Raw genomic sequence first — 24,360 nt, forward strand, 5'->3', positions numbered from 1 at the left:
GAGAAACTAAAAGTTCACACTGAGTTCACTTTCTGAGGCGTCCTATGTTCTGTAATAGAGGAGTTTCTTTCCCTCCACTATACTGCATGTATCTTGCCCCACAAAGCATCACTGGTTTAAAAAAAAAAAAGAAGTATTTACGCATATTGAAACTGAAATCTATGAATCCTTTTTTGAAGAAACAGTTTGTTCTGAGACGGTGTATTGTTCAATTCAACTCAATTTTATTTTATTTGTGTAGCTCAGTTTACAGCATATGTCAACACAACGCTTCATGCGTTTCCTACAGTCACAGCCAGAGCTGTGTGTTAGTGTTATGCACCGTATTTGGGGGGTGGTCTCAGTTTTCTGTGGTCTCCACAGCAGGATGTAGAGACGCAGGATGTCTTTTCTTCTTTTACTGCTTTTCTTTTCTGTTGTTGCATTTTTTTCATGGGTATGGCAAGTATTTTTTTGTGCCTTTAGAGTTGACATTAAATAAAATTGCGCTGTTTAGGCTGCAAACTAATTTCCTCATTTTATCTCCTTCTCTGCACACCACCTGCAAGCAGCTTCACCCCTAAAGGTAAGAGACTGACAGTTTCCCTATTTTACTCTAAAGGTAAATGGATTTGTTTGGAATTGGATTTGAGATGTTGCACAATTAAACAAAAGATGAGGCTCAACCCTGCGCCATTAAACTGGGATGAGAGAAAGAGGTAACGGGGACATAATGCAGAAGTAAAGAGGAACTACAGAAGCAACTCCACAGTATCATTACATGAGGGGACACGAAAGTGTTGAAGTGATCAGTAACGAAAGTGTTTTGGGCTGATCGGTCGTCATCAGGAACGGTCATCTCAAGAAAATAAACAGTGGTTATGACTGACGTGGACTGTGGGTACGGAAAGCCAAAGGTGCCATAATTCACCTCGGTTTGCACGTGAGTGTTTTGTAAAGTGTTGTTGAGCTTAACTCTGACAGATACGTCGTACGTTTACAGAACTGAAAATTAGAGCTCAAAACCTGCTGAGACGAACCAGAGGCCTTCGTGAAGATGATGGGGAAGTGAGTACATTCTCTGTATGTAAATCTGAAATGTTTGCATGTTTTTTTTCCCACATTGTGGGAAATAGTTTTGTTTTTTAACTTTAAAAATGTGTTTATTTCTCAGGGAAGACAAGGTTGTTACTAGTGGCTTCGTGGCGTTTAAAGCAGTAGAGGCAATAACTGGAATCTTTCAACCAGAAGTCCTGACTGTAATAATCTCACTGTTTATTATTGGAGGCTACATGTGGAGCAAAGACTTTTCTTCAGCGTGAGTCCATATTTGCTCCCCTCGACTGCCGCAACATCTCACTGACCCAGCTGATGTGATAATAAACTGAGAGGTTTATAACGCTAGACTAAAATATATATATATATGCAAAAAATTTTAATATCTTCTAAAACGTATCTTTGTTTATCAAATGTTCCTGTTTTTGTTTGTTTTCCAGAAACCTCAGCAAGATGATTATTGCAATAATCGCGCTGAACATCATTTGCTTGTTCAGACTGCACATGACGACGGTGGCGGGACTCAGACTTTTTGCGAAACTCATGGTCACTGCTATGACAATGGTGATGGGTCAGGGAAAGGAAACGAAAAAAGGCAAATAAGACATGAGAAGTGGATGCTGCGGTACATGTCCCGACTCTTCAAATGATGACTTTTTGAGTTTGACTTAAATAGATAAGCTCTGATTTTGTATTGGAAGATTTAAAACTCTGTTAAATGACTTGTCAAGATTTGATTTTCAAAATAAACTACAATTACAGAAATTAGAACAATGTCAGTTTATGTCTCATTGTCTTGCCTTGTTGATGAAATGTTGTAGTATTTTCCTACACAGCAAACATCTGCACCACGTCCCACACAACAATGCACACAGTTTGATGAGGAGAACTTTAAAAAACAAACAAAAAAAAACATGTTGACTGTGCAGTTCTGATGTGATTAAAGAAACTGCTGCATCATCTTTTGCTCTGAGGGACAATTACTTCTGTGTAGTAGTTTAAAAGTCTGTGGGTGCTGAATATGTTCTAGCAGGAAAAATTAAATTAACATCTAAACTGATCCAAATATTAGATTTTTTTTTTTGAAACACTAATTTGGGGCAACATTTTGGCACAATCCACACTGCATCATAAATTCTTTCTTAACCTACCTGGTTTTAAGGCCCTGATCATTTGCACTGTTCCCGGTTGTTTAAAGGGGAACCCTATTAAAATGCTATACAGGTGATCTGTGCTTTCTTTTCATGATTCAGCTTCTATTTCACATGGATTCTCGCCAACTTATCAGTCTGCCGCCGAGTTTAAATCTGCTGACCAGACCTGTTCAATTCAGCTACATAAAAAAAGGAGTCTATCCTAGCTGACTCAGGGGACACCCTGGACAGGTCACCAGTCTATCACAGGGCTACACTTAGAGACAGACAACCAAGCACACTCACATTCACACCTACGGACAATTTAGAATCACCAATTAACCTCAACATGTTTTTGGACTGTGTGGGAGGAAGCCGGAGAACATGCAAACTCCACGCAGAAAGATCCCGGTGCCCCCACCAGGACGCGAACTGGCAACCTTCTTGCTGCCAGGCAACGATGCTAACCACCAAGCCATCTTGCAGCCCCAATGTTTATATGCAATATGTATCCTGGGGCACTGAGGTCCAAAGTTGCATTTAGTGGCAACAGAGACCTCAAAATTTCTACTCTTCACAAGTAAAAATAACTTTAAAAAGCCACCAGAAGATGGTGGAGTTTAAAATCTTTCCTACTCAGGTAAGGTTTCTCCACCTCAGCTTCCTCATTTTATATCACACCCCTAAAAAAACTCCAATACATTGGACTGCAAACATCTGTTGCTTTAAAGTGATGAATGTAGTATAAATCTCCTCCAGTGTAATTAACATTAAAACAAAACATTATTTTAAATGTTCATACCTACACGAGCGATAATTAAAGTCACAGTTCTGGGCAAAACATCCTGTGTAATAATCTATTAAGATTCATATTAAGTCACTGACAGTCAGACCTTTAGATAATCTGCTACATCAGGACTGCGGGTGTGGTTTGATGAGGTTTACAGTAGCTACAGTGCAGTACAGTACTTCACACCTCCACCCACCTCAGAAGGCGAGAAAGAGATAAAAACACAAATATAGAGTTTTTCAGTAAAAACAGCATTTTTTGTGTGTGTATGAAATCAGTTCCAGCAGCAAATATTCCCACAGAAAATGTTGGCTGACTCACAGTATGAGCTTATCGTAGCTTGGATCATCACCAAGTCCAAACGATTAACACTTTACATAACATAATGTTTGTTTTTTTGATAACAAGTCAAAAGTGTATTTCAGCAAGAAATCATTACATCTAAAATCCTGTCACCTGACTCATTAAGGGGAAAGAGGGCAATAAAAACACTACCTGCAGCTAAATCTGTGTCAGGACTGACAGAATCCAGCTGGTGTTTTGCACCCCCTGCCTTTGGCTTTGCTGAGGATTATGGGTATTGTAATACACAGACCCACTTGACATCTCAAACCTATTTTGTCAGAAACAAAGTGGACGTAATGAAAACTGGTAGACACGCTATAAACATATAGCGTTTTTAGATTATCCCGAGTTGTTGTGTTCAAAGTTGTGTTCACCTTAAAACTTCAGTGATTTATGATAAATGAGGCCATGTGATCAGATTTATGTTGAGTAACACAAGTAAACAATAAACCCTGCTGAACTTTGACAGAAGATAAAACAACATTTTGTTTGATAAAAAAGCAACTTTAATGAGTCGAGTTCAATCTTCAGATTTCTCAACTCTGACGCCAGAGCACAAATAATTCACAGATATGAGACGGACTGAGCTGTTGACCAAACACACATCGGCTGTATGCGACTGTGAAGTTTTCATTCTAAAAACTTGCGACTACCGAAGAGTTACAGACTTCATTTTTTTTTTTTTTTTCAAGCGCTTGTTCCTGAACATTTATGCCAGTGGTTGTGTTGTTGTTGTGTTTTCTGGTCAGTTCAGCTGTGGCTGGACGATGGAGGACCAGTCTGAGCTGCTGCTATGCCGTCGGGCTGTGAGGACGGGTCTGAAACAGAAACGCAAGAAGTTTGTGTCAGAGCAAACTAGTAACGGCGTATCAAACATATGACAACAGTAGAGAATACTCACACATGCCATTGGGAGCTCCAGGGTGTCGAGGGGCCATCGTTTGGGCATTTCCTAGAACTGGCATGGACATGGACTGGCCTGAAGAAGAAGGAAGGACTAAAATGTAATGTACAAAATCAAACAGTGATATACAGGTTACAAGTCTGGCGACACTAGATGCACTTTCCTGTGAGGATATGTGTCTGTGCTATAGAAACCTGATTTGTGCCATTTCAAAGTGGACGTTTGAGTTGTGAGTCCAGACCTGAACGCTGCATTGTGTAACCCGGCTGGCCTTGCTGCTCCCTCTGCTGGCGAACCTTTATCTCCGCCTGCTTCAGCTGCTCTGTATGAAAAGTCTGTCTCTCTGACAAGAGCTGTTGCCGCTGCTGCTCCAGCTGCATGAGACACACATACAACACAGATATGAAGTGTAACTGATATGAGCTGGACTTGTTCTGGACATAAACCCTGCAGAAAGGACCAGGAAAGTGGAATTTCATCGCAAGCAATAAAGGAAATTAAATGAGCGAGGAGAGAAGCTGTAGTAATAACTTTCATCATCCTTGGTTAGAGCTACAGCAGATATTAATTCACTCACAGCCTCTTTCTCGCGGTCCATGATGGTCTCCAGCTCTTCAAAGTGTCTCAGCTTGATCTCCAACTTCTTCATCTGGGTCTCTACCAGCAGAGCCACCAGGGACTTGATCTTCCTCTCTTCTACTGCCGCCAAGTGCTGCAAATACAGAGGCAAAAAGATGGTGCTAATTAGGAGAGGATCAAATTAGAAGAAACACAACACCATAAATGAGTAAAAGACTGGGAAGTGTGACGCCTAAGCATTAAAAAAAAAGGGAAAAAAAGCAGAAGAAGTTATATAAAGGAGTAAAACAGTGAGGAAGACAGTGAAATATAAGATACGAGAGGAGAAAACACTGCCACAGGTTTATATTACTGCTAGAACCGTCTTTATCACAGCAGCTGGCCATGACTGTGGGCGAGAACAGTAGACAAAGAGACACAACGAAAGCAGAGAGTTGCAGTGACACCTCAGATCGAACTGAGTTACTTTGTCGTGGCATACATGGATAGTATTTGCTTTCCTTCCCCAGTAACTGATAAAAGCCTTAAAAAACTGCCTTACAATTATATTTAGACGTAACTCTACACTGTTGCTTCCTCTAAAAAGTGCAAATCTATGACGTCCCTACCTTTCTCTCCACTCACACCTCATCACTCTTTGCAGCTCGAGCACACCAGCTCACAAACAATTCAGCTGGAAACTACTACATAATGGCAAGTTGCAATATTCAGGTACTTCAGCTGTACATGGTTGAAACAGAAACTAATTTTTAGGACAAAGACATATATGGAAAGTCCCCCGCAAGATTCTTTAGGTTTGTTACACAACTCCAAAAGTCTATGTTTTTGAGACTGCAAATCGTAGAGTGAAGTTTAAAAGATGGAAATGAGGGCGCCCCAGTAGCTCAACCAGATAAGACAACGACCCACAAACAGGGGCTATAGTCCCCGAAGCTGCAGTCGTGGGATCGACTCCTGACCTGACCAAGGCCATTTGCTGCAGGTCTTTCCCCACTCTGCTTCCCCCTTACCTGTCTCTGGCAACTGCTCTGACAAATAAAGGCAGAAGGAAACTTTTTTTTCTTTTTTAAAAGGTGGAAATGCTCAGCCACAGGGACGACTGCGTATTTCACTCATGATGTGTCATCCGGCATATAAAAAACACCATATGGACATGTCAGCAAGGTAAAAAAAAATATTTTCACAACAGCGGTTCTTTCAATGAGAAGATCCATCGCCCTCATATAGCTGTCTTCCATCTAGCAGAAGATAAGCTTAGCTTAGCACCAAACACTGGGAATCAGGGGAGATAACTACCCCGGTTTTGCCTAAAGATAACACAATTTGCCTATCAGCACATTAAAGCTTACAAATTCCCCTCTAGTAGCCACACACAATATGTTCTCCATTATACGTAAAACTACTGAGGGCAGATTTATTGCACATGTGTCTGTTTGTTTCTAGTTAAAAACAGAACATGAATCACTGACATGTATAACTGTTTACTAAATGGAATCATCTCCAGCCCCACAGATTAATATTGTATATGTTGCATAATTGATGTCATTTATTTGTACACATCAGTGTAGTGGCCAAGTGGTCTCTGAAATACGGTCTGCTTTGGTTGCTAGGAGACCTGAAACACAACTGAAAAAAGCCTCTATTTAAACTGACAAGCATTTCTTCACTTTATGTTCGTGTCATTGGTCCATTTGTAATTGGGAGGGCGGGCTTTACCTTGGCCTTTGTGGCAGCTGAGGCCAGAGCAGCTGCTGCTGCCGTGGCAACGCTGCCCTCCACCAGCTCCATCTCCATCCCTCTCCCCCCCTCATCTCCGTCTCCCTCCCGCCGGCCGATGCTCTCATCGTCATCTCCCCTTCCTAGACGACAGAAAGAGTTGCGTTAATGCAGCTGTCTGTGCACACAAACACACACATGCATATCTACTGTACCGTCCGTATTAACGTACCATCTCTGTCCTCAGCAAGTATGTTTTCAGCATGTTCTCTTTTGACTCGTTCTCCCTCCACTTTTGGCCCACTTGGTTCCACCTTCAACCCATCTGCCCTTACAGGTCCCTGAAACAGATCCAAATGTACACGCACAAACACAAACTCAAGTTAAGCAGCATGAATCAGCAGCACATACAACACAAACTCTTTAAGCTCTTATTGGTGCCTTACCTGATGGGGGTTGGAATTTGCCTCCAGTTTTTCTGCATCCATTGATTCTATAAGACAGTGGAAGAAAAGAACAATGGGAAACATTACAAACAGTGAAACAGAATTGTGTAGAATTATGTGTATATGTATCTTAGTCTTACCTGTTTTTTCTGGCTGGTTGGACATTTCAGAGGCTTTGTCCACTGATTCCTCTTGCACTCGGGAAAACTCCTCTGAACACAAACACGACCAGTTTCCATACATATTTCTTACTTTGGAGATACACTGTACAATCTCAGAGCTATACTTTAACTTAGACTTGACAAAAACACATTTTATTCTCACCCAGTGCGGCCTTAGCTGCAGCTGATGCCACGCGTGGATCCACCACAGACGCCAGGAAGGCCACAGTGCTCATGACAGGGTTCTCTGATTGGCTAAAAGGCACAGGCTGATAGGCCAGCGGACCCAGAGAGGCGGAAGAGTCTTCCAGGTACGGGTCTTCTATCGGCAGACGAAGGAAGTGGAGGATACATTCATCCTGCGTTCTGGAGCCCACGTGCTCTGATACTTTGTTCCAGTCGTCTCTGTAAACCTCTAAGGCCTAAGAGAGGCACACGAAAGAGTCAAAGAGAGTCACAGAGGAGCAGGGCTTATGTAAAAGATCTCATGAATTAAAAATAAATGTTTTCCTGTTTAGGAATGCAGTGAGTCATGTGGAAGGCTGTGACAGAAAGCCAAAAGCACGAGTTATTGTCTTACCTCCAAGAGCAAGAGTGTCTCCTGCTCTGCCCATTCCCTTCCTGCACTGGCTCCTTTAGTCTGGTAAGGATGTCATGACAGTAGTAGTAGTGTTAGTTAGTAGTAGTAGTAATAGTTATAGTAATAAGATCTGCAAAGAGTAAATAGTTAATATACAATATAAATAAGTACATGTAAAATTGAGTAAATGTGCAAAATCATTTAAAAATTAGTTAAAGCAGCTAGAAAAATAATCACGTCTGTTCTGCCAGATATTGTACAAGGACGTCTCTTTGAAGGCCCATTTTGTGATCGTTTGACCTCTTTGTGGTACACCGTACATCATCCGCAAATAGATGTTGTTTTCTGTATTTGTGAGCTGTTACTGTGTGAGACCTTGGGGTGTTTCCTCGCGTAGATGTCAGTGCGCAGACCGAAGTTCTGGCAGTCTGAGGGTTTCTCTCTGCTCTTTTCTGGGAAATACAACATGTGCTGTGAGGCCGACACCTGCAAGATTGAGTGGGAGCGGGAGAGTATATCAGGAGGTGACACAAACTGGGTTTCAAATCTGCCTGTGCTGAGCTGGTGTCTTGCATATTTTTGCAAAACACAAACCTGTAGGGGTTTGTGTTGCAGGGGGGCCAGCCCAGATGGTGTGTCAGCCAGCACGTTGAAATGGGGGGTGGGTGGCGGTCCCATGGGGAGGGGTCTGCTCTCTGCATCCACTTGGTAGTTAATCAAACCCCACTGCTCCAAAAACGCATGAACCCTGGACACAAAGAATATTTCTTGTTCATATTAATTGCACTACGTTGCAGCCAAAACTGCCTACATGTATTTTAAAAATGTAAATACAGTGACAAATCAGCATGTTGTAATTAAACTTGCTTTAGAATTGTGGATCCATTAACTACACCATATACCGCATGCTGCTTCACAGCATGAACAGATTTAATTTGCTAACACATTCACGCAGCTGAACGCCTACATACTACACCCAATTTAGCAGACACTGCAGACACTGCATGGCAGCAAACACCCACACGTTAAGTTATACCTCATAACAGCACAAACGTCTCCAGTGAGGTTGCGTCTACAGGACGTTGAACTGAGGTACTCCTGGGGGTTGAGCCGGTACGTGTCGATCATGAAGTTACGATACGCCAAGTAGCTGCAATGTACAAAGAAAATCAAACTGAGGGGCATTCTTCTTCATCCAAGTTTATGGTAATGTCTGAATGTCAGCAGTACTCACATTTCAGGAGATTTAGATTTGTTCTTTCCATTGAAGAATTCAGGAAGTGCACGTTTCTCTATCGAGTGAATGCTGGATAAAATGAATGAGGAGGTTTTTTAGGGTTAAGCTGAACTTATGATGAATGTATGCACTTCAGCGCACAATGTCAAGACAAAGGTGTGTATTTTTTTACCTGTTGTAATTGAACCACGAAGTGTAACTTGGTATTATAATATGATGAGTCTGTTCTGTGATATTGTCCTCTCCTTCTGACAGGCGTGGGTTCTCTCCTCGTCCCTCCTCATCTTCCTACAAACACATTCACACACAGTAACGTTAATAACTCATGACATAAACAACTGAGGCTGCACAATTATCACTAAAATAATAGTCATGATTATTTAATCAAAATTGATAGAGCGATTATTTGTCATGATTATTCATTGATTTTAGGGACGAAACGTGTTTATGGCACTTTGACATTTAAAAAAGATGCAGAGCACTGCTTTCACTTCTACGTTGTGCTGCATTGCTGCTAATGTACAAATATTTGCATCAAATTAGTACCTAAAATAAGGATTTTTGAAACTGGAATTTGGTGCATCTCCTAGAGGCAAAAAATAAATAAAATTGCACCCAAAATGCCTCACATGTTCAACATCTTATCGATATATGGTACAACTTCCTGATGCTTCATAAACACCTAGCTAGCCAGCTGTGCACAGAGAAGCCTCTAGTCTCCTTACTCAGTTACTGCAGTGGATGCATCCCAGACAGGTGTGTGACAAAAAAAATACTTTGAAAGGAGTGAAATCTAAGATTAAGTCCCATACAAGAGTTACCCAAGTTGAAACCAAGTGATTTTTCTACATGGGCTGTTTTCTATGAAAGGAGTTATGTACAAACAGAGCATGCATTTTAAATGTCAGCATCGCATGTTCATTTAATTGTAATTGGAACAAATAATCAAATGATTGTGCAGTTGTTTCTGACAACCCAACTCTCCTGCAATTTGGTACATTGTAACTGAGAAAAATGACAGATTTACCCTTCCTGGGAAATCATCCTCTTGTTCATCTAGAGAAGAAACAACGATAACAGAATGAAAAATCCAGGTGCAGACATAGAAACAAGAGACCATCTACATATCATCTTTGCAATTCTTACAAACATACCTAGGTCAGCCATGGTCCCTCCTTTCACTGGAGTATTTTCACTGTCTTTCTTCAGATTGACTACACAGACAGGGTAAAAAATACAACACACAACTTAGAGAAGGAAAGTAACATATCTAAGCAAATGTATACATCATTTTTTTTTTACATTTCTTGTGACTTATAGACCATATCTTCAAACGTTTTACCATTCTTGGGTAGTATGACCTCCTCCATGTTCGGAACAGGAGTCGGGTCTTCCATGTCTTTGGTCAGGTCCTCTTCGGGTTCTTCCTCCTGTTGTCCACGCCTTCTCCTGTGTACACACACACACACATAGAGACAAGCAAAAATCAATTCTGCAGCCTTACATTGTGATGCCAAACCCAAAAGTATAACCCTGATTGGAGGAAACAGTTATTTCTTACCCCTTCTTTCCTTTCTTCCTGCCTTCAGAGGTGGGAGGAGAGGGGGAACGTCTTCTCTTTTTGGAGGGGGTGGACTTTGAGTCCTGTAACAAAAAGTCAAGGCAGATGAAAAAAACTAAAAAAAAGGAGTCGAAGCTATCGTGACAAAAGCAGCATTTGCAACTTTGATGAAGAGGACAGCCGCGTTTCATCACTGAGGGAAGTCGTTGTTTAAAATGGAAAAGCAATCAACGCAGGTTTTAACTCTCAAAACAAAAGACAAGACATTTCATTAAAAAAGTATTTCAAGGTTCACATTTGCTTTCTGTGGCTTAAATAAATGATGATATTTAGCTGTGTATTAATAATAGAGAACCTCATTCCTTAGATAAGCATTACAGATCATGCACAGTTTCACACAAACCTGGTCATCTTGGAGGTGAATACGCTGACGGAGGATGACCGGTACATTCCTCTCATCCACACAGTAGTCTTCCTCATTCATCCATTCATTGAAAACATCCGTATCCAGAACCCAACCAGCATGGACCTGGAACACACACACACACACACACAAACAAAATGAATATTAATAGGCAATGAACACTAGTGTATCTCATCAAGTGTCGAAAAGGAACACACACCACATCAGCGAATGCCAGTATAAATTGGCTTAGGCAGATAAAGGAATAGGCTGCAACTAGCTGTCAAGTTACTTGTTGAATTTTTTAGATGATATTATATAAAATCCTCCATTATTTATAGAGCCTGTGGTCTGGTTCCTGTTCCAAAATTCTGTCCCTGCTGACCACCATTCTGTATCTAACGGAGAGCCAATTTAAAAAAACAGCTATGCTCTTTCGTTAAGTGACTCCCAGTGAGCTATAAAATTAATTTTATGACACCACATTTGATTCAATATAATTTAATGTTCGGAACTACAAAATGTTGATGTAGAGTTTTATATAGTGAATAAAGAAAGCTGCGCCATATCATTAGGTATATAAAGTGGTAGAACTATAGGAGTTTCCTTTATGTGTATATGTGTTGCCATACTAACCCTCCATGGCCTCTCTGGATGCGGCAGCTCTTCAACCTCTCCTTCAACGTCACCTGAGGACAGCCAGCTATCGTAACTGTTAAAAGACAAAAGACATTTCATGGTCAAGTAATTAAAGTTGTGTCTGTGCTGTCCGTGTGTGTTTATGAGGGTTTGCTCGTGTATTACCTATCAGGGTGCATTCCCCAATGTACTAAGACATGCTTGTCTTTCCGCATGACAGGACGCATCCACTCATCTGAAAACAGATAAGCATACAAAAAAGTTAATAAGTTAGTATTAGGTAATATAAAGTGAGCAATCACACGCTTAAACTTTTACTGACCCTCCTCTGTAGAAGGTGGTGAGGTGTAGATGTGATGACTGGCAAGCGTTTTGTCCTCAGTGAGGGTACCCTGTGGAAGGAAAAACTGTGACTGAGCAGCACTGAAAAAGCTACACTCTGGTTAGTTATTCTCGCTCTTTTCCACTCGAAGCTCTCAACATATTCTCCTTTTACACAATGCTAAACCCTCCATCCACTCGTTTTTCTCATCTGCAGCGCTTTACCTGGTGTTTGGTGATGATACCAGTCAGTCTGCTAACCAGCTCCTGATCCAGTGCAGGGTCCAGATATACCACAGGCACTGACATACAGTTGTTCTGTTGACAAAAAAATAAATAAAAAAATTAATGTACAAATCAATGAATAGCAAGTCCTTGGTGTGTATGTGTGTCTGAGTGTTTTTGTTACCTGGATCAGTGCTTTTTCAATCGTACCAAACATCTCCACATTCCTCTCAGTTCTTGATGGATTCTGCAGGTCAAACCTTCGCCTGTGTGAAGGTCAGAAGGGAATAAAGAGGGCACAGTTATGAGGAGGCATCGGCAAATGCAGCACAGCTTTGTGAGGGACACCAATATGAAATGGTAAAGGCACAGGAGATTGACTACCCACCAGCCCTGTTCGACTTTGAATTTGTAAGCAGTGCCAAGAATGTGACAGAGTCCACCCCCGGGTCGCAAGTCCAGGAAGCATTGTGCCTGTAGAGCAATGACCAAATCAGCACCATTTCACCTTTTCTCTATTTAAAGGATGTTGTTAAGGTTTCGGAAACAGTAAAAGACAGACTCACGGGCAGTTTGGTAAGTGCAGGGTTGGTAGCTTGTCGACCAAAGGCATCCTCTTGAAACTGGAGAAGTTGTAGGGTGACTGCAGCCAAAGCCTGACAGGACGGGGCATCCACCAACACATACTGACAGGGACACACATTGTAAAAGGTATATGAGGAGCATGTTTACTCTTCATGTCTTATAATAATCATTTTACCGACAGTCTCCCCAACTTAGCAGCTGTATTTATAGTGTGTCTGAGCTACATTTGCATTTCATTTTTTTTGTATTCCTACTTCACATAGGCACAGCTCTGTAACTTCATCACACCTAGCTTAATGGCTAATGTAAAAGTTATGCAGCCTGAGAGGTTTGTTTACAGTGTTAGCCACTGAGCTTGCTAGCAGGGGGCGGCTAGCGTGTTGCCTAGCTTCCTCGTCAGCTAACTACCTTTTTGTAGTGCTTCCCCATCCACTGCCGCACCACATCCAGCTGGGCTAAAGTATCCGGACTCTCCCAGAACCTAGCGGACGGGCTGCTGTCTTTCTTCCGGTGTGCGAGTATTCCGGAGCTGGCTTGGCTTGTCCCGGGAACCCCGAGATTAGCGCCTCCGGACATTGTAGCCATAACAAAACGAGATAAATTTCAAACGGGAGAACAAAACTGGCTAGCGCGGTCGCTAGCGTTTGCGTTCTCGTGTTCTCTCGCGAGACACAACGGGACTGTCGCAATTCGGCATGAGAGGCTTCCTGTCAGTGTTTACCGGTTGTTAGTGGTTTAGGATCTTTTTTTTTGTTTCTAGTGTTTGTTTTGAAAAATTCATTAGTATATGTTAAAAATAAGAAAGACGTTATCTTATGGACAACAAAATAAACACGTTTGTCACTGGCCATTACCTTTTGTTGAAGTGAAACATTACAAGGAAGTAACTGCGCAAGACAGATGTAAACAGCGTGGAAGCGCAGTGATATTGGTCAGTATAACCTACCTATCAAATGTCTGTTTAAAATATGTTCTTAATATACAGTTTCAATCACGTCATACGAGTTGTTCTGCCGCAGTCATTTCTATTGTGTCACAATTTTCCAACCAACAGTCTCAGTGTCTGTTTAGGAAAAACAAACACTCGAGCAGCTGACTGTCTACTCAGTTAGCTATAACTGGCATTTATGCTATTACTGGATGTCTGCAAACTGCACTGCGTGGCATCTAAGCGTCAGCACCACCCACATGGCACCACTGTGAACCTCATTCATCCTCTCACTTCATGTCCTTCTAGGCCCTGAGGTCCCATGGGTGTCCAGGGTCTGACCACCTATGTGGAGGGGAACAAATACTTCTTCCAAGATGTGAAGTTCAGGGACAGTCGCCTGGTGATTGATGGCTGCAGTCTGTATTACCGCCTCTACTTTAACAGCGGGTTGGAACAGCAGCATGGCGGAGACTATTCTGAATTCGCTTGCCTGCTCACCCAGTTCTTCTCTGCTCTGGCAACCTGTAACATCCAGCCATATGTGGTTCTGGATGGAGGTAAGGATGCTCTAGAGTTGCGACTTACTGAAAGTGTTGCACCCCGTCATCTCCTCAACTTCTTTCAGTGTGTGATATTAATCTGTCTCAGTGTTTTCATACACGGCATGCAATTCAAAGAGGGGAATACTTAGAGGTTTCATGTGTTATTTTCAAAACTATTAACAGGTTAACTCAACCAGTCATTTAATCTCTTCAGTTTCAGGGGTCCTAACTTGGTTTTGGTAGTTATTTCTTCAATTTGCTATTTAGTCCTGCAGAGCATCTTCAGAATTCTTTATCTTTCTTACTCCCTGTTCATGTTGTTCGTCTAGCTATGTAATAACCTACTGATTTTAACCTATGTGAAATATTTTAATGATAGGTCATCAAAAACTCTCTTTTTTTTCGTGTTTCCCTCCTCATGGTTTTTTGTGTAATTTTTTTAATTTCAATCTTTGCAAAACTTCAACCCAAATGAACTCAGAGAATATAAATATTATTAATTCTGGCAAAAGTAGACAAGTGTTTCACAAATGAATTACAATACAATAAACAGAATTAAAGCAAAAGAAAAAAAGATGTGAATCTAATCAAATGTAACTTTGTCTGCATTTGTAAAACCTACAAACATTTTATTTCTGTCTTTTTCTTATTATTATTCAAAGGGATTGACCCCAGTGACAAGAAGTTTTCCACTCTGCGGCAGCGCTTGCAGTCCAAGATAAAGGAGGCAGGCAATCTCTCTCATGGTCGCAATGGCTCGGTTCTCCCTATCCTCACAAGAAATGTCTTCATTCAGGTCCTTCTTGAGCAAGGAGTCCCCCTGGCCCAGTGTTCAGCTGAGGCTGACTGGGAGATTGCATGTTTGGCACACCAGTGGAACTGCCCAGTGCTGACCAATGACAGTGACTTTTATATCTTTGACCTTCCAGGTGAGGGTAGTGAAAGGGTTTTTCTCTCTGTGCTTTAACCAGAATCCAAATGGTCATTTGTAATAACTGGTAGTGACAATATCTTGCTTTATTTTGTAGTTGTTTCACATACTGGTTATGTCTTGCGTTCTCTCATCTTAGGTGGTTACCTCCCATTGCGTTTTTTCCATTGGACCAACCTAAATGGTAAAGCCTCTCACCGCTACATCTCAGCTCGGTGCTACACCACAAACAGTCTGTGTCGCTTGTTTGGGGGCATGAACCATGAGTTGCTACCCTTATGTGCTGTGCTGACTGGTAATGACTATGGTGTTCCAAAGGAGGCTGAAACACTCCTTGCTCTGGTAGATTTTAGTGCAGTGGGGGGAGGTGGTGGCAGGAGAAAAGGTGGAGCGCCCATGTCGCGTGTCGAGGGAATCCTCCTTTGGCTGTCGACTTTTTCAAGTGTGGCAATGGCACTAGACGAAGTGAGCAAACTAATGGGGGAGGACAGTGGTAGGGGCAAGAGAGGACAGAAGGGTGGGCTCAGTTCCCAGCTGTGGGCAGGCATGCAGGAGTACCACATCAAGGGTCGAAGCTCACTGGCTCGCTGGTTCTCCGGAGTTAAGGCAGTTCCAGGAGGGCAGACCTCTAGGCTCGCACAGCTGCCAGAGTGCTTGTCACTGGCTGCAATGCAGGGACTGTTGCATCCCTCGGTGGTCGATGCTTTTGTGATGCAAAGGGTCCTTCTGTCGCCACAGGTGGAGAACAGTAAGCTAGCCAGCAGCCACTGTAGTTCTAGAGCCATACGACAGGCGTTGTATGGGATTTTACTGCAGAGACCCCAAGACAACATAACTCAAGGAAGAGGTGGAGGAGCACAGGTAGTGAAGGGACTGCAAGATGAAGTTCAAACGCAGGGTATGAGGGTGCAAGAAAACGTCAGACAGGGAATGAGAGGTGGAAGAGGGCGAGGAGGAAGGGGGAGTGGAGGCAGGGGTCAGGGCCACATTGTACCTGCACAGCAGGGTGTAAATGTAGCATTTAGCACAGAACAAGCAGCTGGTGCAGCTACAGTGCAGGCTCAGAGCAGCAGCAGCAGCACTCCCATTTATGTGGAAGAGTATGATCGTGTGGACCTGAACTTGAAGAAAATCCAAATAGAGGCACATCCCCCCAGAAACCATCTACATCTGGATGGACTTGGTCAGGTAAACGTTCTTCGGTATTGACAGTCTTTGTTGGTTAGGGTATATAGGTTTTTTTTTTTGTTTTGTTTTTTTTAAGACATAGTCCACATGATCTAATTACAGTTTTCCCATGTTGACTCATCACTTCATCTAGGCTCCTGTGGCAGTGCGACTAAATGTCCTGTTTGAAGTCTTGGGGGTGAAGGACTCTGCCCTGGCTCCTGTTCCTCTCCACCTGCAGCTGGCTGTAGCGGTGACAGGATTCTGGCTGCGGGAGGCCGTACCAACACCCTCACAGCTCCAGCTGCAGGCTTTGGTGCTCAGCATAGTTTATGGAGAGCTGTTCTTGAAACATCAGCCTGGAGCTACTCAGCACCAGCACCATGGTTAGTTGTGCTGCATCTCTCATTCTGTTAAAAATGCACCCTATAACAAGGCAATTAGTTGTTTCACTCTAATAATCTAAGAGCCGTTTCTTTCTGTCCAACATCTCAGTTCCACAAATAAACTGGGCTGCAGAGCGCAAGGTGTTGGAGGGGCTGAATCGGCAACGTGTGAGACCAGGGGAGAGACAGGGCGTGAATCTCGGAGCTGCTCACAGTTTCAGCCAATGGCAGGCCTGCCTCTGGAGTGCACTGTGTCTCAATCAGCTATTGCTGCTTCCGCTGCCTGAGCCCAACCTGTCATGGTAAGAAAAGGGTATAGAAGAGAACAGATGGGTGCACTTTTTTTCATTTCTCATCCATTTACCCATCTCATAAGGTTAATGAAAAGTAGAGATGTAACTGCTAATTGGGAACTGACAAATTATTGCTTTTGTCACGTATCTCGATCTGCATTTACATTTGCAGAGATTTTGAGATCTCTCCTGCCACCCCGATACAACAGAGGGAGATATAATTTTCTGCTTGTTGTTAAAAATAACAAAAATGAGATAACAAAGCTTAGATTTATATTTATACATACCATTCAGCATGCAGTTTTCAATGATCGGTCACCTCAGGTACTTTTTGAGGTGGACCCAGAGTAGACAAATCTGAAAATATATGCAAGTATATAATTTGGTTGTTCCCTTCCTCCTCCTTGTGCCTCTCAGGTTGTTCAGTGGTACTTTGGTTCACGGCCTCGTCAGGAGTCTGAAAGGGGGCCGAGCTGCAGAGTCCCTGCTGTCTGGGGGATCCTTTGCTGTGCAGCTCTACTCCTCCCTGCTGGATGCTGTTAGGAAGTGCAGCACTAAAGCCAATCCCTCGTCTGCAGCGTCAGGGAGGAAGAGAGGCAGAGGCCGAGGCCGAGGAAGGAGAGGAAGAGGGGGAGGTGGAAGAGGAGCTCAGGCTGGGGGGAGAGACGACGAGATGAACAACAGGTTTTCTCTCCTTATGAGCGAGGAAGAGTACGATGATGACGACTGATGGGAAGGGAGGAGAAAAATGAACAGATCAACATGAAACACTTGCTAGGGGCCAAATGAGGGAGGGCATATCAGCGGTTTATAAAACACGCTCAGGAATTGCTACAAGTAGTCATTTTTAAGTGAAGAATTACAACTTATGATGTTTACCACTGTGTATTGCAGTATTTTAACCTACATAAGCGAAAACGATATTCCGTTCCAGTTTTTGTTGCCACCTTAAAGCATGTGATGTCGACACTAGATCAGTCTTCTCAAAGCAAACTCTAACCATATTTTTACAGATTTATAACCGCTTGTATCAAATTACTCACACTGTTATCGATGCAACCATCTTCAGCTTCAGTTTTATCAAATATGTCAGAAAAATATTTAAAAACAATGAATGTAGAGATCATGTCTGTGGACCACAAAGTTGTATGGCAGCTACTGTCAACTTAAGCAATTTCTGAAATCTTATGCCTTTTTTTACTGCAGATGCCTTAATATACACAAATGTACTGTTTGCTCTTCTTTCCATATGTAAAAAAAATGCAAATCAAACTCGTCTTATTCTGCTATATTTTTGTTTTACTTGTAACCACATATAGCTGAGAATAAAACGTTTATCCTTAAAGGCACAGCACAAAGTTACAGAGCATAAACCAGCTCACGGTCAGGACTGTCAACAAAACATCACAACTTAATCTATAAACATGTATATAAAATCTGTCTCTTGTCCTATGAGGACGATGAGGTCGAGGCGGATGAAGAGGCAGCGGACGCAGCGTGTGGCTGAGAGTCTATGAGCTCCATGTCTTCGTCTTCGTTGACTCCGCATGTGTCGACGACGCAGATCAGGCAGCTGGTGACGGGAAAAGCTCGCACTTTGCTGCACGTCACCCACCTGAGAAGAGAAGAAAACTCGTAGATTCAGCATTTAAACAAGGCACTATTTATTTGTGTAGAAGAATGGTTTTATAGTGTGTTTATAAGGACACATTGCTGTGGTTCTTGGGGGTTAAGACCCCTATAAGGGCAGCTGTAGATGTAATAGCGGGGAGACGTCTGCATTTTAAATCTGCCCTGTTGCTAGGAGATGCTCTGGAGAACTGAGTCAGTCAACAGAGATCCCAAGTGATGACCCTGCAGGTGCAACTGGTGGAAATGCCTCGGTAGTAACACCTTACTTGTGCAATAGAATTCACCAGACACACAGCATTGATATGAGGGCAGTGGTCTGTTTAATGACAGGTCTACACATCAGTGGCAAAGATATCTCCAACATCTTTTTCTTAAATACATTTATTTTAGCAATTCGTTCATACACCAACCTGTCAGTTTCCGTGTAATACTCTAAGACGTGTCCGAGCCGCCCCACCCCTTGAAACCCTGCCAGCACGTAGATGACATCTCCGACCGCTGCACACTTCACCGTTATGCCTCGCCATGGCATCGGCGACGCGACGCACCACTCATTAGTAGCAATGTCATAGTATTCCACTGAATCCAGCCCACCTAGAACAATCACACAAAAAAACTGCATTGTTCTAGTACACGATTGTGACTGCCATATTGCTGCTATGTTATTACAGCACTATTTCTTCTCCACTGTGATGTCAGTTTTATTACCCAGTGCCCCCTGCCCTCCAACAGCATAGATCCTGTTGTTGACAACCACCAACCCGTGGTTCTTCCTGGCCTCTCTCATCCCACACAGCTCCCTCCATCTGAAAAGGTAAAAAGTAGAGAATAGCAGGTAAATGCTGCAGTGTAGAAAAACATTATGTGTTCCTTTGTGGGGACATTTTTGATGCCTTTTAAAACCTGTTAGTTAAAATAAACACTTTGTTGATGTTCAACTAAGAAGAAGATGATATTTTCTTGATACCTTTGGAAATAAGCTGTTTTAGTCAAGAAAAACTATTGTTTATAAGTTAAGATAAAACTTTATTGATCCAGCACTGGGGAAATTTACATGTTACAGCAGCTGGATACAGATGAAGCACGAAAAAAGCAGGACAATTTCTGCACACTTTGATGTAAATAGTAAGGCCCTAATGCAACACTATTACATCCATACATACTATACAGTCTCAGGATCATGAGCGCTAAGTGACACGTACACAGGTGTACGATTCTGTGACTCACTGTTGTGTGTTGGGATCATAGACCTCACAGTTGTTGAGGACCCTCCCAGAGATGTTGTTGCCCACCGTTCCTCCACAAACGTAAATGAGCCCATTGGCCTCCACTGAACCGTGGCTGAAGCGGGCCATCAGCATGCTGGTTTTGACCTGCCATGACTCTGTCCTTGTGTCATAGCATTCGAAAAGGTCCAGGGCTGAGCTACCTGTAGACACACGGACAGAACTTAATACAATGATTAGATGCTTCCAGAGGTCAGTGAGCATATAATAACAACAACAACGTCATGTGGCACATGCCAGTCAATACTGATAGAACTATAGCAGCGAACAGAGCGGACATCATCATTAAAGATTCAGTGAATTCTACCTGCAAACTGCTTGATATGACTATTCCATTAGACAGAAACATTGCACTAAAACAAATAGAAAAAGAAGTACAAGTACAAAGATCTAGAACTAGAAATACAGAGAATGTGGCAGATGAATACCAACGTGACCCCTGGAGTTGAGGGAAAAATAAAGAAGCGGACGGTAGAAAACATCAAGAAAGTATCAGAGAGAGCTACAGTAACAGAGACCCAAAAGGTCAGCATGCTGGGATCTGCACGAATCCTCAGGAAGGTTCTTAGTATATGAACAGAATTAATGACTTCAGTGACTGATGCCTCACGTGCATGGATTGCACTCGGCTGAGGCACAAAAAGAACACCAGCAAAGACTGTGACAAAAGAGATAGTAATAATAATAATAATGTAATACAACCTACACAAAATATGAAACGTATCTATTCCATATTAGCACCTCACTGTTCGCAACCCACTTGGTAGATATGTAAAGAAACTACATTTCATATTTCATGTTCTCCCCCCCCTCCAACGCTCACCCACTTCCGACCCCCCAGATGTGTAGATCTTGCCCTGGGAAGCGCAGGCAGCCAGGCTGTCGCGAGGTGTGGGCGGACCAAGCTTAGAGTACCAGCTGTCTTTCAGAACGTTGTAGCAGTCCATGCGCTTGATGGGGAAGAGCTGCGAGCCACCCAAGATGTAGACCACATTGTCCCAAAAGACGGCCGTGGCGTCCCGGCGCTTTTCAAAGGGGCAGCGAATGTCTGTCCAGCTGGAATCCTACAGGGAAAGCCACGCTGACACTTTACCAATATGATTAGAATAGACCTAACGATACACAAATCTGTTATGTGTGTGTCCAACATATAATCTAACAATGCCCCCTTGAGAACATTTTTTTCATGTGCAGCCTGGTACCTTGGGGTTGAAGTAGCGACAGGACTGAGGCTGTGAGCCTCCAAACAGAGCAATGCGGTAGTCGTGCTTCTTGCGTCGCGGTCGGCTGCTCTCTCCAAGGTCCTCCCGATCCTCCAGGGACAGCAGGTGGTAGCGCATCCCACCTTAGAGAAAAGCACAGGATGTATTTGTTTTGCTAAAAATGTCAGCTCATTATGTCATTACACCACATGCATAGCGAGTACTTTAAATACCAAATCAGCAGCAGTAATATCAATGTAGATATCAACTTTTTCTTTCTGACTAGTTGGAATTCATAGCCAACATGTCCTTGTAGTACTTGTACCTAAAAGCAATTTTGGTTAAAGAGGGAGGCAGTCTTCTTTGGCATCCAAAATTCCAGACCAACCCTCAGCATTTTATAATTCAACTAGTCAAAGAGGAAACTAGACTTCTGTACCTCCTCTTAGGTTTGTTTTTAGGCTTTTGAAAATCTATTCTGGGAAAGAGCTGTTTGACAATCACAGGACTTTTCACCCAGATCAGCTAAAATAGTATAACTACCAACAAACTTCACAGCACCAGAAGGATGTAGTGGAAGTGTAGCGAATAGTTTCAGATATCTCAAACATCATTATCTTTGTTTGAAGAATTAATTCTACTTGTTGTGGTGGATAAGATTGAAACAGAATGCCATCAAAGAGAAAGACCTCATTACCAAGGAGTTTGTAGAGAACAAGAGCTTGTTTCATTAGAGATTTGCGAGTTATACCATTTCAACATGTCAAAATCGACATCCTCCCCACTGAATAAATGTCAAAAAGGCTTTCCATATTGTGTAAACTAGATTTTGTGCATTTGTGTGTCAGCTTCTCTCTCTTCCGACTCACCGATAACCATCTTGAGGCACTCTGGGTTGTCCTGGATGAGAGGCTCAGCCTGCACAGTCTTGGAGAGGAAAGTTTTGGAGACCAGAGGAAAACGAACGCACCCCAACACCTCCACCATGTACTGCTGTCTGTTACACACATCGTACTTCAACCAGCGCACGGCAGCATCGTAAATCTGAACACAAATACAACAACAAAACATGTGGAAATGTACAAGTTGCAGGCGGGTATGTCTTGATGTGATGAACACTATTAATATGGTGATCTAGGTTTTGAAAAGAAGTGTTTATCAATTAATAAGTGGCACATCTACTTTACAAAAAAAATGTTGGGGACTTATTTTGTGACTTTCCCAAATTTGTGTGTCTCTAAAATACCACTGGTTTCTATTCTTAAGCATGTACTTAAAAATAATAGCACAACTGAAATGAACCATATAGTCAAAGGACATCTGTACCTGGGCCTCAGCACGGACGGTGAGTTTGTCCTGGTGCAGTATGCGAGTGAGCTGCGTAACGTCCAGTTGCAGGAATTCATCCAGTTTGTAGACTTCAGTGAAGTGGAGCTGGACAAAGTCCTCTGCTGCCGCCTTCAGCTCTGGACAGTCCATACAGTCTGCAAGGGATGAAATACCTGCAGGAGGACACAAAAGAAATCAGTGAATATAATAAACGACACAATTGGCAGGCCTGTGTTTGTATTTCAGTTGTTACCGAGGCAGTTTGTTGCATCAACCTGTCCTTTAAGAAACTCCACACACATCTTCTTCACAGGCTCAATCTGGTACTGGTTGGCTGCATCCAGCAACGACAGGACATTACTGCTGTTCACTGAGATTCTGGCGCACACACACACAAACACAGAATGCAAGGCTTATTTTGCATGAAAAAACAACAATACAATTCTCTCAAAAAGGACCTGCTTCGCAAAATCAGGCCAGCTTTGTATGTAAACTTAAAACTGCATCATAATGACCATGCTTGTAGGTTACACCTGAGGCAAGATTCTTACCGTGCTGTGTAAATAAATTCAATTAACAACTCAATGATCTCAGGCTCGGCACTCCTGAGCTCCACCTCATGGGACATTGACTCCATCATTCTGGCTGGAAGTGAGAAAAAAAACAGAATAACATTATTGAAAAATAAAAACACACCAACAACATGATAACAGATGTAAGTATTTTCAGTGAGCAACATCTTTGTGTGGCAGGTAGGGGAAAACTGCAAACTTAATTGTGATTTCACTGTAACAAATTAGTAGTTTTGGTACAATATCCTCGCCATAATCAAACATTTTGAGGTATTTCTGCATCTACTACCTCCATTTATAACATATGAGGTACAATTAGAAATCACACTGTTGCAGGAGAGGCAGTTTTCACACAATGGTGGTCCTAAAGGTCGGCGCATTTTGTATGTGTTTGTGTCTCACTTACTGGTGAACATGAGGCTGAAGAAGTGGCTGGCAGCAGCTAGAACTACTCTGTGGGCTGAGAAGTGTTTCCCCTGAACCACCAGGGTCACATCACAGAGTGTACCCTGAAATAAAAACACACACTTACAGATAACCACACGTAGACAGTATGCAAATATCTGTTACAGACACAGAGTCTCGTCCTCTGGCTTTTTCTTTTGCACACACCTGTTTTCTCAAGTTGTTCATCACTCCCATAATGCTGGACAGCTGCCTGTACTCCTCTTTGTTGGCACCCTTTCTGTCGCCCTTTTTCTTGGTGGTTGACGCCTTCTCTGGAGAAGCCATTCCTGTCATGTCAGGCTAATTAACACTATATGTTCGCTTAGAGTAAAAATAAATAAATTAAAAAAATAAACAACAGTTGTAGCGCAGTGCTAGCAGCAGCTGCAGCCCCTTTGTTGTCGCTTATTGCTGTTGATGCTAATGTATGACTTCAAAAGATGACGGATAAACGGCAGCTTCCCCGTGAAGACAGTGAACTTAAAAAAAATGCTGTCGGGTGTTGAAATAGTGACAAAACGTGCTAGTTTATGGTTTATAGTAAGCTACAACTCACTGGAGCTTAGGTTGTGATGTTTTTCTTCTTCTACGGTTCTCGCCCGCTTCTCCTCCTCCTCCTCCTCCGTCTTCTTCTTTGGTGTGGCAGAGTAGCTGCAGCGATGGCGGCTTGTTGCCCCCCACTCAGGCTGGACCGGCGACTAACCGGTGGTATGAATGACTTCCGTTTTCTTCGAGACTTCTTGAATCAGTGTTTTCGAGAAATAAAAGACAGTTTAACCGATTGTTTTTATATTTTTATTTTTTCAGTTTCTCGTTATTTGAGTGACTATTGTGAATTTTGCCTTTTCTTTAATGGAAGGGTATGAATACATTTGAGGACGACTGTACATATAATGGATGGATGGATAGTCTTGGTGAATGTCAACTTCTGACTTTAAAAAACGTTTTTAAAAATTTCTCTCATTATTCTGGCATTTAGCAA

General features: G+C 42.5%; 3 protein-coding genes across 4 annotated transcripts; 1 reads left to right on the top strand and 2 right to left on the bottom strand.

The window, feature by feature from the left end:
- Nucleotides 1–3,786: 3,786 nt before the first annotated feature.
- On the bottom strand, nucleotides 3,787–13,313 carry smarcc1b (SWI/SNF related BAF chromatin remodeling complex subunit C1b). 2 transcript variants are annotated; one of them, XM_008300850.1, is made up of 28 exons: nucleotides 13,069–13,313; nucleotides 12,642–12,761; nucleotides 12,464–12,549; nucleotides 12,260–12,341; nucleotides 12,076–12,168; nucleotides 11,852–11,921; nucleotides 11,695–11,764; nucleotides 11,527–11,602; nucleotides 10,891–11,016; nucleotides 10,488–10,570; nucleotides 10,269–10,375; nucleotides 10,081–10,140; nucleotides 9,954–9,982; nucleotides 9,099–9,214; nucleotides 8,924–8,995; nucleotides 8,726–8,839; nucleotides 8,284–8,437; nucleotides 8,065–8,175; nucleotides 7,690–7,749; nucleotides 7,273–7,531; nucleotides 7,089–7,160; nucleotides 6,949–6,995; nucleotides 6,735–6,843; nucleotides 6,503–6,645; nucleotides 4,785–4,919; nucleotides 4,449–4,581; nucleotides 4,205–4,282; nucleotides 3,787–4,121 (listed from the first exon to the last, which is right to left on the bottom strand). In XM_008300850.1, exons 1-28 carry the CDS (start codon nucleotides 13,243–13,245, stop codon nucleotides 4,054–4,056), a joined length of 2,850 nt encoding a protein of 949 aa, XP_008299072.1. In that variant the 5' UTR covers nucleotides 13,246–13,313; the 3' UTR covers nucleotides 3,787–4,053. The 2 variants fall into 2 exon arrangements, with proteins under 2 accessions (XP_008299072.1, XP_008299071.1); XM_008300849.1 differs by having other exon boundaries at nucleotides 8,065–8,437.
- A 73-nt stretch (nucleotides 13,314–13,386) lies between these two features.
- Nucleotides 13,387–18,182, top strand: aste1b (asteroid homolog 1b). Its single transcript, XM_008300852.1, has 7 exons — nucleotides 13,387–13,591; nucleotides 13,898–14,148; nucleotides 14,796–15,062; nucleotides 15,204–16,252; nucleotides 16,386–16,617; nucleotides 16,727–16,919; nucleotides 17,328–18,182. Exons 2-7 carry the CDS (start codon nucleotides 13,911–13,913, stop codon nucleotides 17,638–17,640), a joined length of 2,292 nt encoding a protein of 763 aa, XP_008299074.1. The 5' UTR covers nucleotides 13,387–13,591; nucleotides 13,898–13,910; the 3' UTR covers nucleotides 17,641–18,182.
- Nucleotides 18,183–18,188: 6 nt separating this feature from the next.
- On the bottom strand, nucleotides 18,189–23,672 carry LOC103371502 (kelch-like protein 7). Its single transcript, XM_008300851.1, has 12 exons — nucleotides 23,544–23,672; nucleotides 23,338–23,440; nucleotides 22,911–23,004; nucleotides 22,613–22,737; nucleotides 22,357–22,532; nucleotides 21,900–22,074; nucleotides 21,031–21,173; nucleotides 20,652–20,892; nucleotides 19,770–19,971; nucleotides 19,251–19,348; nucleotides 18,953–19,136; nucleotides 18,189–18,525 (listed from the first exon to the last, which is right to left on the bottom strand). The coding sequence occupies exons 1-12, from the start codon at nucleotides 23,670–23,672 to the stop codon at nucleotides 18,360–18,362; spliced, it is 1,836 nt and encodes a 611-aa protein (XP_008299073.1). The 3' UTR covers nucleotides 18,189–18,359.
- Between the last annotated feature and the right edge of the window lie 688 nt (nucleotides 23,673–24,360).

This window comes from Stegastes partitus, unplaced genomic scaffold (assembly GCF_000690725.1).
Source record: "Stegastes partitus isolate 25-593 unplaced genomic scaffold, Stegastes_partitus-1.0.2 Scaffold1597, whole genome shotgun sequence".
Lineage (NCBI taxonomy): Eukaryota > Metazoa > Chordata > Actinopteri > Pomacentridae > Stegastes > Stegastes partitus.